We start from the raw sequence: 14,605 nt of genomic DNA, 5'->3' as shown, positions 1-14,605 counted from the left end.
ATTATTATTTTTTTTTATTTTTTTTTTACAGAATTTAAAGCTCTGAGAGTTTTGTTATATTGTTACATTTTATTCATCCTTGGTTATGAAAGCAAACAGACTTGGTCAAATTGAGGATTGTTCTAGCAGCATTCAAATAACTCCAATGCAACACCAATGAAACAGATTTATGTACAAAAGCAGACCAGGTTAAATCATGTTTTGGATTGATTTTAATCCTGAGTGCTTCTTCTTTTAGGGCGATCATAGCTGAGTACTACAAATATGGTAATGTAAGACAAAAACTATGATTGCAAAATGGTTCTTGTGCCAGTGAGCACAGAATTAAGCAAACATAGTTCAGTTGTGTTAAATTCAAATATACTAACTGTTTTTAACAAAATCGAATTCACAGATTTTTTTTCAACCAAACATGTTTTTGAATAAAAAAAGGCAGTTACCATTACAATACATTTGAACTGATTTTATTAATATTTCAAAATGTCTCAGAAGTAATACAAGTTTTCAAAGATATGAAATATATTTATTATGCCATTTGCCTGCACAACATAAAACACTGATTACATAGCAAATATTTTGGAAATACTTCCTGAAACAAATCCCAAAATGTTCTTCTCCATTTCAAAATCGTCATTAGCTTAGACAGTTGGGTTTATATACTTTGAGCCAATTATCTGCTGTAGATTATTCAGAATTTCTTGCATAATTATATAAACTAAAATAACAAAATATCAGGTGTGATATTAGTTTTTTTTAGATAGAGACAGCATTTTATATGTTAAAGTGAGAAGATAGCTCAGTAAAGGAGTATAATAAGAAAGGCAGACATATTTCAACAGTTTTGAGTGAGCTGCTGAAAGGAGCTAGAAAAAGTTAACAGTGCAATTCCTGAGCACTAAGTGAGCAATATTGTCACTCATGAATAAAGAAAAATAACATTGTATAAACCAACTACAGACTCTACCTTCTGTATTTTTACAGTTAATTGAGCCTGGCTATCTTCAAAATATTAAGATTAGGTAAGCAATTGTTAAAACGAAAAGATTTGCCTCAAATGTCATTCCTCTGTGCATACATTATTTACATTGTTGTAGATTTATTTTTGCACCTTCTTTGGACCATTTGTCACTTCATTAGAAAGTATGGTACAAGAAAGCCTTACTTCCTGAATGTGTGTGTTCACTTTTCTGTGGGACTTCAACATCTTCTCTCCGACTATCTCAGTTTTGTTCCCTAGAGAAGGAGCTTGGTTCATCACATTTTAGGAGGGAGATTTGCTTCTCAGATTCAGGGTTTGACTGCTTTTTGGATATTTCTCTCTCAGTCTTTTCTGTGCTCCACACAACAACAGAACAATTCCTTTTTTCACTTGAGCATGGAGAGTTGGTGGTCTTTGCTGCTTTACTCTGCAGGACGACCGGGGATTTTGGATCCAACATGCTTGGCTCTTTCTGACGTTCATTGGCAGCAGGTTTACGACAATATTTAAAGGAATTTCCAGGATATGCCAATGTTGTGCTTGCAACTGGACTTGTCCCCCCACAGTGAGGCTTACTTTTTAACATTCCCAAAACTTCATAGCGGAAGCTAGAGATATCTTGCTTCAGCTCCTGGTGATTGAAAAAGAAAATAAAGAGAAGAAAACATTTATCATAACCATCCAATATAAATTACTAGGTCAATAACAATTTTGTTGTTATGTGTGTAAATGGTAAATAATTAGTAACAAAATGTGATTAAGTAGTACAACAACCAGACCAAAATATCATGACATGCATGCACCCTATTTTGTGTGACTGACTCAACTTAAAGGGGCATGTTCAAAACAGTAGCAATATGAAGTTTAACCTTAATTGTGTGGAAGCAAGATGTCGAATGGTTAGCCTCTATTTAAGGATAAAGGCAGAAAATGTTGAACCATTGGTTATAGTGGATTCCTTCCTGAATATGAGACTAAATGTTATAGTTCATTACAGACAGTGCTTAGAAAAGCAGGATAGTTTTATTAAGACATTGATATGAGAGAGGAAACTTAAAAAAATAACTTTTTTAAAATTTTAAAATTTTTTAGCAAAACTGACCTGAAATGCTTTAGAATATACCCTGAAACCAGGAAGACAAATAATGTGCAGGAACTGAATCATTTATTGCAACACTGACTTGCATTTTACACAAGTATTAGCTTAATTTGAAATATACTAAATTATTTTGCCGTGAATATAAAGCACTTAAAAGTAGGGCTTGAAGATATGACCAAAACTCATATGAAAATGTATTAATAAATTCAATCAATAAAATTGTTAGAAATCCAGTTTGTGTGGCCTGTTTGTGTGTCTCCGTTTTCCACCACCAGGAGGTGCCCTGTCTTCGCTGTCCCTCGATGCACACCTGCGGCTCATTGGATCATTATCTGGAGGAGTATTTGAGCAGTGGACTGTCACTACCTCAACGCCAAAGTGTTTGCCAGTTTTGGGTACTCTAGCCAAGCTGAGTTCAGCTGAGTCTAACCTAGCTTTGTTTCTCTGAGTCTAACAAGTCTTTTTGTCTTTGCTCCCCGGCAGGAAGCTTTCCTGTGTTACTGGATTCCTGGACCTTCTCTCCCCTGGAAGGAAGAACAGAGTTACACTGAGCAGGGAATAACCTCCACATGTTCTGTTCAAGAACCCATCGGAAATCCGAGTGACAGTCCGCTCCATTACTCCTCCGGGTCCAACACTTGTCAACCTGTCCGCCCTCCAACGTGTGCGCTATTCTCTGGATTTACTACACAGACTGGATTCAAGGACTAACAAGGTCCCCCTCCTAACGCGAGTCCTGTTCTTGCAAAATCTAAGTGCTTCCAAGATTCCCACGGTACCTGAACTGACCACTGAACTTCCCTTCTCACTTCCAGTTCCGGGTTACCAGCTCACTGAGTTCCAGATCCAATTCCTGTTTAACCACTTCAATAAACCTGTTAAACTTTTTCCGTGCTCTTTGAGTGGTTTCTCTGCATGTGGGTCAGATTCGTTAAACCGATCTTGACAAAAATATCATTTCAATATCAATATAAACAATATATATAAACCAAGATCTCAACACATGCATGTAAAAATGTATGTCAAATATGTGGCCATGTTCATAAAACTCTTAGAACATTTTAGAAATATTTGCTTTAAAAACAAAACACATAAAACTACATAAAACTGAGTGCCAGTTTAGCTTTTCTCAATAAACCTTCTCCCTGTATCATCTTTTCCTTCTCTCAGCTACAACACATAATCCTCCAATTAATAATACATTTTTGTCCAACTGAAAAGTGACACAAAAGGTGAAACAATTGCAATAACATCAGTAAACATTTGTCAAATTGGTTTCATGCAAACAAAAAATGTCATGGAGGGACAGAAATTTTTTTTATTTTAATTAAACAGAAGACTGCTAAGGATAATATGTTTAAGAGTATGTTTTTTTAAACCTTAATTTTACCAGGAAAGCCTTTTTGAGGTTGAAATCTCTTTTTCAAGAATGACTTTTGCAACACAGCAGCAGAGCAAGCCGGATTCAGCAAACCTAACTGTTAAGACCACGTTGTTCAAAGCATGTTTAAAAAGTTACAATAATGTAACAATAAATTTTATATTTAAAATCCCCAAATCAAATAATACATTGACAGACAGGTGCAGGTCTGTCCAAGTCATCCAACATTTTCTTAAAATCATCCAGAAGCTTCTGGTCCAAGCTTCATATAAAAATCCCTTTTTCCCATTTCAGTTCTCATCCTTGGGAATGAAAATAATAAGAACCGCCGAGAGCAAAGACTTTAAAACCCCTTTATCTTTAGCTGGAGAAGAGTTCAGAGGTAGGACAGAAAATAATGTACATGTAACCAGTCACATGCCAGTATCTCAGCCTTCATAAGAATAATGATCACCATGTTGATATAACACACAATGATAAGTTAGTCACTGGATCAAAGCAAAAATATGCAAAGGAACTTTTGGAGGTCAATTACAGGTACCAGAAATCAGTTGACTAAATGCAGCACAGATAAACCACAATTCTCAGAAGCAAAAACTCTAAACTGTTTATCAATCATGAGAATATCTTTATCTGCATTATTGTTTTTGTTAAACTGCAAGTGTATATTGCTTCCCTAACTTTTTTAAAGTGACAGATTTTTATTTTATTTTTCCAAAATAGAATAGAAGAACATAGAAAAATGCATTTTTTGTCCTAAAGGGCATAAACCAGGAATGATGTATTCTCAATGCAGTTGCAAGTATAGCAGTGAAAGCTCTTATGAAAATATATCAATCACTCACGCACCAAAAATAAAAGTTGTTAAAATTACATTTCTACATACCTTGAAGTTTTCCTCTGTCAATCCTTCTTCAGTTTTGGCATCTCTAATCATTGCCGCAACATAGCGCTTCACAAGGTTCTTTAAAACCTCCTAAAAATGTCATCAGTATTTCAGACAAATTCCTATCCTTATTTTTGAAAGAATTATGATAAAAAAAAATAAAATACAACAAACCTGATATTCATGGTTTAGTCTGACATTTTCTGCTGCTCGCATCTATGAATAAAGAACAAGCAAAAGTAGCAATTATTCCTCTTTGTTGTTTAACTAAAGTGTTTTCTTTACATGCCCTTTGAAAACAAAAGTGCTCATGATACACATTAAGGCATCTTTATAAGTTCCTTGATATATTAGGTTATTAGATCTAGGCCTGATTATTTTTGAGTAAAGATTTTAGGAAGTGTAAACACTCACAATGCTCCTTACCCCCAAAGTCTCAAATGAGTCAAAGGATTTTTTGCTGGATTTCTTGAACAAATTTGTTTGAATCCACTTTAATAAATAATACACTGATTTTGGGCTTGGTATGATATTGAATGGGGATGGTAAAGTCCCGCCTTCTTCAAAATAGCTCATCCATAACTTTGTCCTTGCGAATTTCCACTCTATGTCTGCATGATCCTGAGAAAAAGGAATAAATAATAGTAAGTGGGTGATGAATCTTGAATAAAAAGTCTTTAAAAGATAGATGGATTGTCTGGAGCACTCACAGCAATGTGCTGGTAGGAGTTGTTCATCATTGCAATGAGCATGTTCAGAAGTACAACCAGGGAGATTATATTGTAGGTGCCAAACATAGTAGTGCCCACAAATTTGGTAAATGTATGGTTTGCTTGTACATTGGTGACATGGAGAGCAATCAGACCAAACACAGACCAGAACAGTGACTGAAGGGTTTCAAACAACCTGAGAGATGAACAAGCAAAAATGAATTAAAAAAATTACCATTTGTATGTTTCATTTTATTTCTAAATAATAAAATGTATCAAAAGGGAAATAAGGACTTTAATTACGATGAAAAGGCATTATTTTGAGTTTGGCAGCGAATCCCTGTGCAGTTATTAACACCATCTGTTTTATAATAAAAATAGAGTTGATGAAGACCATTGGCAAAGGCCAAAAGCACAAGACAGTAGATGAACAGAAACTTGAGGATGTCCAGAAGCATGCGGCCCAATGAAATCTGTAAGGGGCCTAAATGCGAGTTGGCAGTGAAAAGACTGATCAGACGTAAGGAACTGAAGATGTTAGCAATGGCAAATAATGCTTCTGCTATCAACGTTGGATGAAACGTTTCCCAGTTGTTTCTTTGGTCGTATCCGCTGTGCTGTTAAGAAAAATAACAATTCTATTACCAATGATTGGTTTGCATGATCTGTTAAATCAAACTAGTTTGAATTACCTTTGTATATGCAACAATTTTTAGTGAAATAGTTGCAAGATACAAGGAGTTCATTATGAAGTCCATTATGTTCCACCAATCATCCATGTAATCCTTTAAACCACTATCCCACATTTGTTTGATCTCGGCCCATATGAAACCTTTAAGAGATAAGCATAAAACAGGTTTCAAGTGGAGTTTTAAGATTTTAAATCCCTGGATAAGGCTGCCTAAGACGATACAAAGTAAAACAGATTAAAATAAAGAAAATATCAACAATTTCTTGTCACACATATTACAAAAAACAATATTTATGGAAAGCACTTAATTTGCATTTTTGAAATGATTTTACTGATAAAGGATAACATATATACATGCAAATAATGAACAACAGGCTGCATGTATTGTTACCAAGCACCCAAGGCAGGATCATCCATTCTATAGAGCTGGGTTTTGGGCCCTTATAGTTTGCAGCTGGACGGTCCTGGTCATCAGAGTCAATATGCTGCGAAGCCAAGAAGAGCAGGATGAGAAAGGTCAAGTAGGACGAAGTGTGGCAGATAAACTTGATGAAAGGTTTACGGATGAATTTCCCATAGCGACTCTTTGGAAAAATCAAGTAGAAAATAGAAAACAAAGGAAAGAGGAAGCCAATGAAGATGCAGGTGACGAGCTTCACTGCCCAGTGACGCCTCCTCCAGCCTGGGAATTCATCATACCACCGAGATGCAAGAAGCTGCTGGCAGTTGGGTTGAGCAACGAACTAAGGAACAGAAAGATTAAAAAAAAGGTAAAGGATTAAAATTTGAAATATACTCTACTTCGTTTGTTCTTAAAAATACATTTAGAAAATAGCAAATCATGTAAACTGCATTGAACTCAAATATTTTGAATCGGTACCGGTAAGTTTTCCACCTTTGTCCTGTACTGGCTTGTGAGATTTAGGTATCTTTCTTTTTGACTGTAAATCTGCCAAAGTGAATATTGAAAAAGATGGAAGATAAAGTGCTTTGGGTAATGGGGATAAATGTTTCGGGCAGCACTGCCACCTCACACAACATGAATATGATAGACAAATTTTGCAGATGATTTTTGTGTGAAAGAGAATGTGTGTTCTGGCTGCTCAGTGGAGTTGGGATGCTACCTGTTAAAGTCTAGGTCCCAGCATCATCATAAGAGCATCTACTACAGGTTATACTTTTTGATTTTACTCATAACAGCCAGCTAAATATACATTGTCTCATAATGATTAGCAACAAATACATGTACAGGTCCTTCTCAAAATATTAACATATTATGATAAAGTTTATTTTCCATAATATAATGATAAAACTTGAACATTCATATATTTTAGATTCATTGCACACTAACTGAAATATTTCAGGTCTTTTATTGTCTTAGTACAGATGATTTTGGCATACAGCTCATGAAAACACAAAATTCCTATCTCACAAAAATAGCACATTTCGTCCGACCAATAAAAGAAAGTGTTCTTCATACAAAAAAGAAACCTTCAAATAATTATGTACAGTTATGCACTCAATACTTGGTCGGGAATCCTTTTGCAGAAAGGACTGTTTCAATGCAGCGCGGCATGGAGGCAATCAGCCTGTGGCACTGCTGAGGTGGCATGGAGGCCCAGGATGCTTAGATAGCGGCCTTTAGCTCATCCAGAGTTGTTGGGACTTGCGTCTCTCAACTTTCTCTTCACATTAACCCACAGATTCTCTATGGGGTTCAGGTCAGGAGAGTTGGCAGGCCAATTGAGCACAGTGATACCATGGTCAGTAAACCATTGAATAGTGGTTTTGGCACTGTAAGCAGGTGCCAGGTTGTGCTGAACAATGAAATATCTTCATCTCCATATAAAGCTTTTCAGCAGATGGAAGCATGAAGTGTTCCAAAATTTCCTGATAGCTAGCTGCATTGACCCTGCCCTTGATAAAACCCAGTCGATCAACACCAGCAGCTGACATGGCACCCCAGACCATCACTGACTGTGGGTACTTGACACTGAACTTCTAGCATTTTGGCATTTCCTTCTCCCCAGTCTTCCTCCAGACTCTGGCACCTTGATTACCAAATGACGTGCAAAACTGAGCAACAGTTCAGTGCTGCTTCTTTGTCGCCCAGGTCAGGCACCTCTGCCGCTGTTATACAAGGTATAATTTTTACCTAGTGATGTCAATTGGGGAGAGCATTACCTTGTTTATAACCACTAATCTTGCTTAGACAATCAAATGGCAGCACTTTACACTGAATTGTTTTTTTATTAGTGAATCCGTTGTGTTGTTGTGTCTGCTATTAGTCATTCGCTCAGCTTACTATGACATCATATTTCACTAAACAAACTAAACAAGGTATTTCATTGTTGACTCAATTATTCTAATAACAATCAATCAAATTATCTTCAAAAAAAAAAGGGAAGACATCAGCCCACCAATAAAATGCTTTGGACTTGGTTAATGTGATTTGCCCTGATTTACTCTGTGATTTGGCTGCAGTATTATTCAGACATTTGTCTGAATCACTAATTCTTTAGTCCCGTCTTTTACAAGTTTCATATTTTCTCTGAATCTAGATACAACTTTAAAAATAGAATTTAAAAAATGGAAGCCATTGTAAATCATTTACTGAATGTGGCAGGTGTTTTATTTTTAATGAAACCTAAAAATCTATCTATCCCAATAGGGGTTATACCTAATTCTTTCTCTGTAATGGTATGGTAAAACCTTGCTGAGGCATGCTTTCTTTTAAGAATGGCAACTGTTTTTTGTTTTTTTTTCTATGTGCAAATGAACCCCATACAATAAAGTCCTGAACTTGAATTTGATCAGAAAAAGCCATGAACTTTAGCTTTTCAAAATTGGTTAATTGGCTGATGATTAGATCAAGTGACTTTGATTATTTACATGGCTGCTGCTAATAAAGGGGACACGAGTCCCTTAATCTTCATCTTTTTACATTGCTCTACATGTCTGTGGCAGTTAGAGCTGACCTATTGCTGTTACTTTTGATTCAAATAAAGAGTTAATAAAAGAGCCAATGAAACGACAGAATGACAACTGAACATACCAAAAGCAGGTAGCAGCATTACAACACAGAGCTCATACACATGTTGCATAAGGGAAATACCTGACGCACATTTTATATTTATTTCTTAGCTGAAAGATGACTTTTATAAGCCACTCCTATTTGCTTCAACAGCTGCATGTTTTTTAAAAATATATAAAAAATCATGCAAATCTTTCCAGTAATATCAAGGTGGAGAGTAACAGGGGCTATGGCTTTGCGTAGTGCAATTTAATGCTTTATTGCACCATTACACTGAACATGACATACTAAGTAAAAAAAAAAAAAAAAGAGTGGGTACTGTATGTGAAACTAGATGTTAAAAGGTTTGTATATTCTGTAGTTTTTATTTATTTTTGTCATGACTACTTTTTTTCTCAATGCATCTATATTTTCACGATTTCCTGCAGCTTTGACAGGCCATGGATGTAATCTACAAAGCAGGGTTTAAAGGCCATAAATGGTCCCTTCCTCATTAAAATGTTATGAGTTTGAATTTCAAGGAAATGGTTGTTACATCTTCCATCATTATACCCAATTATCTAATCATCATGGGGCTGACTAAAAGGTTCTAGTGTAATGCATTGTTAAGAGCCAGACTGGCAATTACATGTTGCTCTAAACTCCCAGAGGAGGTCTCCACCCATCTTTAAGCCATTTACTGCCCATCTTAGCACTTTTCTTATCCTTTGCTCCACACTGATCAAATCATGTAATACCAGTTTCTTCTTCTACTGGTTAAATTGTAAATTATGCCTCTTCTAAGTCTGCACAGCAACGTTATTTCACAAAATTATATAATTTTGTTGATTCTGTTAAATTGGAGAGACCTGAATGACTTATGTCAAATTTAAAATAGTTGTTGTCATAAAAAAAAAACAAAAAAACATACCTCCTTCTGGGAATATTTGATTGCCAGTTTTAAGCGGGCAAGGTCATTGGTGTTCTCATCCATCAGAGGATTGATGTTATCTCGGTAATTCAGAATTATATCCAGCTCTTTGGAGCTTCGAGTCTGGTCCAGAAGGTCCTTTGCAAATTGTTTGCACATATGGGACAACTCTTCATACTCTGATTTGAACTCATTCTCCACTGTGCTGAGCTCCTTCAGCTCCCAGCTGAGCTGGAATGCTGTGAGGAACGGATCTTCACTGGAGAGGGCAATGAGAGATGGGCTGGAGAGGGCCTTGTAGATATTAAGACGAGAGCGTGAGTTACGCAGGCTGTCCACGTCCGAGTTTGACATGCAGTCCACACAGTTGCAGCGCACAGCATGTGGCTGAGGTACGGAAACACCTCGTTGCAGAAGCAGTTTAATGATCTCATAGTTGTTCGTCTGAGCTGCAAGGATTATTGGAGTGATGTCTGGAGTGAAGTCTGAAAACTGTCTGTCCTGTAGAATAGGGGGGATCTTGTATGGACCAAGGAGAGAAGAAAACTCATGAGTGGATAGGGAAATAATACAATTCAAATATACAAGGTCTGTATGGGATAGCTTCAGAAAAATAAAAGAGGAAAAAAACACTTTTAAACCTTTTACATGATCAGTGTATCAACCCTCCAGACCACTCAGGTCTTCTGGCTCAAGCCTGCTCTGCATACGTAGAACCAGAACTAAACATGTAGAAGCAGCATTTAGTTCCTATGCTCCAATTATCTGGAACAAACTTCCAGAAAACTGTAAAAGTGCGGAAAGCCTGAGTTCCTTTAAATCAAGACTAAAAACACATTTGCTTAGGATTGCCTACGACTGTTCTAGTAAAACAGTTCAACTGAAACATCATTAGTTCAACTTTTTTATTTTCTTTAGTCCAACTGTTTTTAATGTTCTTTTTTGCTTCTGCATTGTTTTATTTTTTTCCTACTTGCTTTGATTTTGTTTTTTTCCCCTATATTTTAATCATGTAAAGCACTTTGCATTGTCTTTGTACTGAATTGTGCTATACAAATAGCCTTGCCTTGCCTTGCCTTGATCCAAACCAACTGTCTGAAAGGACCTAATTGATGCTTTCTGACTAAAATTATCATCTATCAGTAAGCAACTAGCTAATTGCATGTGGTTAGGCTGGCCTCAGGATGTGTTCCTGGCAGAAACCATGATGAGTGTTTTTGTTATGTCTATTTTTTTTTTATCTCTGGATTACAAAAAACACCTTTTGGAGATTATGTTAGTTGTATTTTTGCTCCAAAATCTTAAAAGCAAGGACACTGAGCACTATCATTTGGGTAATTATCCAAAAATGTCGGCCATAATAAAAAAAATGGATATCCTTTAACAAGAATCATACCCTTTAAAATAATTTTATATTGTTTGGTTTTGCCCAAATAAAATAAAAAAAGAGTGAAGTGCATTTGATTTCAGCCCCTTTAATTCAGATACCCCTAAGTGAAACTCAGTGTCAATAATTACCTTCAAATATTTCCTAATCAAAGGTATAATTAGACCGATTTAAACTCAGTTAAAGCTGTTAATAAATGAAATTAAAGCGTTTTACATAGCTCAGAACAGCATTTAGTCAATTGTTGAAAATAAGGTTCAGGAAATTGAAAAGTCAGTCTTACCCTGTAGTTAGTGATATTAACTGCAATCACTTGAATAAATGAAAATCTACATCTGTAGTTTTATAAACAGTAAATACACTTATCAGATTTTTTTATCACCTGTTTTTCTCCACGTGGTTTCTTGTGATTTAGTAGCAGTTCCACTGCTCCTACTACTTCTTTGCGTATTGCGTGCAGCAGAGCATCTCCCAAGTGTATGTTATAACTGAGCAGGAGCTCTATTATCTCCAGGTTCTCGTTTTCAATGGCAATAAGAAGGGCCGTGCGTCCCAGGGGGTCAATGCAGTTGATGTTGATCCTGAAGTAGATCTCAGCCTCATCCAACGCTTGCTTTACACTCGCATAATCCCCTCTTTCGACGGCCCCCAGGTAGACTTTCTCCATGGGAGAGAGCTCAGCCTCCGCTCGCACAATCCGCAGCGGGAGGCGGTCATTATATGAGGAATTGTCCGTTTTCTTGTAAAATAGTTGAGCCATTTTCACAGCCAAGGTGCGTAATTTCTGAAAGATACGGTGCAAAAAAGTTCAGCATTTGCTGATACACACCTGTTGATCAATTAGGGCCTACATTAATTGAATTTTTTAATCTTAAAATCGAATATATAGCCAAACTTAAGCATTATATTGCCATGGAACGTCTACAATTATTTTTAATTGAATATATTTTATTTAAAAGATGTTTCCGGTAAATATTGAAAGTTTATAATAAACACACTGAAAGCCTTATAGAAGTTTTATAAATGTTTTTGTTAATTTCTTTCGATGAAAAAACTATATTCTATAGTTTTACATATATTTATAATCGAATTGGTAAATTAAATCGTGTAGGAAAGAAGAACTTTACCGCCCGCCTGTTGCTCCCTGGGTTTGATTTAAATAAATCCCTCGTTGGAAACCTGTTCCCAGATGAGGAAGTTAACGGCTCTTTTCCTCTTCTTTCCAATCTTCATCAAACCACCTGCAGCTCGCGCTCTTCATCATCCTGCCCAACCCTTCGGATGTTACAAACTCTATGTTTTTCCTGTTAAACTGACGCGTTCACTGATGCAGCGTGACACATCCGCTCCAGGCTGCTAAAACTGAGTGAGCAAGCACCAACGCCCCTTCAGTCTCATTTTGTTGTTATAAACAACATACGTACGGAAGAGTCACTGAAAAAAAAAAAAGGTTAACTGATTTTTAAATTTTATTTCAGTAGCCTATATTATGAGAAAAACAAAATTCAGAATTCTGACTTTAATTTCATAATTCTGACTTTTTTCTCAGAATTTTACTTTAATCTCAGAATTCTGACTTTTTTCTCAGAATTCTGACTTTAATCTCAGAATTCTGATATTAATCTTATAATTCTGACTTTAAATCTCAGAATTGTGACTTTTTTCCTCATAATTCTGACTATAATCTCATGATTCTGGCTTCTTTCTCAGAATTCTGACTTTAATCTAAGAATTCTGAGAAAAAAGTCAGAATTCTCGAATAAAAGTCAGAATTCTCAGATTAAAGTCAGAAATCTGACTTTAATCTGAGAATTCTGACTCTTTTCTCAGAATTCTGAGTTTAATCTCATAATTCTGATTTTAATCTGAGAATTCTGACTGAATTCTGACAGCTAACAAACATGTTAGCATCAAGTTGTAGCTATATCTGTTTTAGAGACTAGCTGTCTTGTTTTAATCGCCTTCTGCTCTTCCATTAAAGAAATACCATCACCGGGGACCCCTCAGGCACGTAAAAAGTTGCCTAATTCCTTCATTTTCCACCAATGTGTTAACTTGTATAGAATTGTATTTGATGTTGAACTAAAAAGGCTGGAGCCATGGATGTCTAATCATCTGCTAACATGTATGATATAAAATAAGATAATGTGGTAGACTAGAGATGTATAAAACGCCTTTTTAACTGTTAATCGGGCCTCTTCCTGAGAGGTGAAGGTGAGCAGCTGCCATTCTGTAACCCTAAGTAATTTCTCTGATCTGAGTAAGATTATAATTTCTATAAGAATCTGTTGTCATGTCTCCTGTTTATTTAATACATATAAATTATGAAGTGTTATTTAAAGACTTTGTCCCGAGTGATCTCTTTTCAGAGAAAAGAAAGAGATAGAGTGTCAAGGTGCATACACAGAAACTATCTTTAACAAATATTTGTTAAAACAAAATCAAAATAAAATCTACAATTTTAGGTTTCTGTTGTGTTATCCTTAAGTTAAGAGACAAAAAATGGATGGTTAGGATGGCATGTGGCTTTTAGTCAGTCACGTCATTACTGAAAAGTATTGATTCAGATAAGAAAGTGGTGAAACTGAGTGCTAAGCCCTGCATTTGTAATGTGTTTACAAACAGATGTGTATGACAATATAGAGCGCAACATTTTGTTTTGTCATTTCAGTTCAGATTTGAAAAATAACAACTGCAAATTAACCTGGTCATTCCCTAAATATTAATAAAGTTCAACAATTACCCTTACATTGTATTAAAGCACTAAATCTTATCATTTGGATCAGAATCGAAATCCCCTTCATGAGGAAAAATTTCATGGAAAGACAAGGAATTTGACTTTTTTTTCATCACAACACCATATACATTTTTGGGGAATTTTTTGCAGTTTTTCTTTCTGATGAAAAATATATCCTGTTGATCTCTCCCTCACATCTGTCTGAGGTTTAAACTGACACCTTTGCAACGAAAGGTGTCAAAAAGGAGAATTCTACCACCCTATATTTACATTGAGAGTTAAATACATTTTTGAAGACACAAGTTTTTGTCTGACAACATCAAAACAAGAAACCTTATCCAACAGTGTAAAAAATGTAACATGTGATGGTTTTTCTAAAATGCAAAAAAGAATGTACAACTTGAAGGGGACACAGGAGGGCATTCATTCAAACAGAGAGGTTATTGATACTGTTAGAACAAATTTCATTATTCAGTTAGACCTGACATAATCTGCCCTTTTAGTTATCTCAATGAATTCTCCTAGAAAAACTCTAAATTAGATAATTTCACTATAATATTTTCTCTGTTTTTGAGTTTGTATCCTTCAAACCTTAACATAAATCTGACCCTGTTCTCTTAATCTTTCATCTTTATGCCGCAAGAAAACTTTTTTTTTTTTTGACGTTTCTTTTTAATACCTTTACAGATGATCTAGCTTTTGGTAATAGAAGAAGATGAGAATTAAAACCATGGGAAACCAGACATGTATAGACATTAATGCAATGCATCACCTCCTATTGATTTTTGATA

General features: G+C 35.6%; 1 protein-coding gene across 1 annotated transcript; it reads right to left on the bottom strand.

Moving 5' to 3' along the window:
• Positions 1-507: 507 nt before the first annotated feature.
• Positions 508-12,428, bottom strand: LOC107095577 (short transient receptor potential channel 4-like). The gene is made up of 11 exons (XM_015391726.1): positions 12,205-12,428; positions 11,460-11,861; positions 9,691-10,209; positions 6,138-6,489; positions 5,748-5,887; positions 5,359-5,672; positions 5,056-5,251; positions 4,760-4,966; positions 4,520-4,561; positions 4,346-4,435; positions 508-1,610 (listed from the first exon to the last, which is right to left on the bottom strand). The coding sequence occupies exons 2-11, from the start codon at positions 11,835-11,837 to the stop codon at positions 1,221-1,223; spliced, it is 2,628 nt and encodes an 875-aa protein (XP_015247212.1). The 5' UTR covers positions 11,838-11,861; positions 12,205-12,428; the 3' UTR covers positions 508-1,220.
• Between the last annotated feature and the right edge of the window lie 2,177 nt (positions 12,429-14,605).

Source organism: Cyprinodon variegatus, unplaced genomic scaffold (genome assembly GCF_000732505.1).
Source record: "Cyprinodon variegatus isolate N-32 unplaced genomic scaffold, C_variegatus-1.0 Scaffold557, whole genome shotgun sequence".
NCBI classification, from domain to species: domain Eukaryota; kingdom Metazoa; phylum Chordata; class Actinopteri; order Cyprinodontiformes; family Cyprinodontidae; genus Cyprinodon; species Cyprinodon variegatus.
The sequence above is the reverse complement of the archived record's forward strand: the minus strand, read 5'-3'. Positions and strand labels throughout refer to the sequence as shown.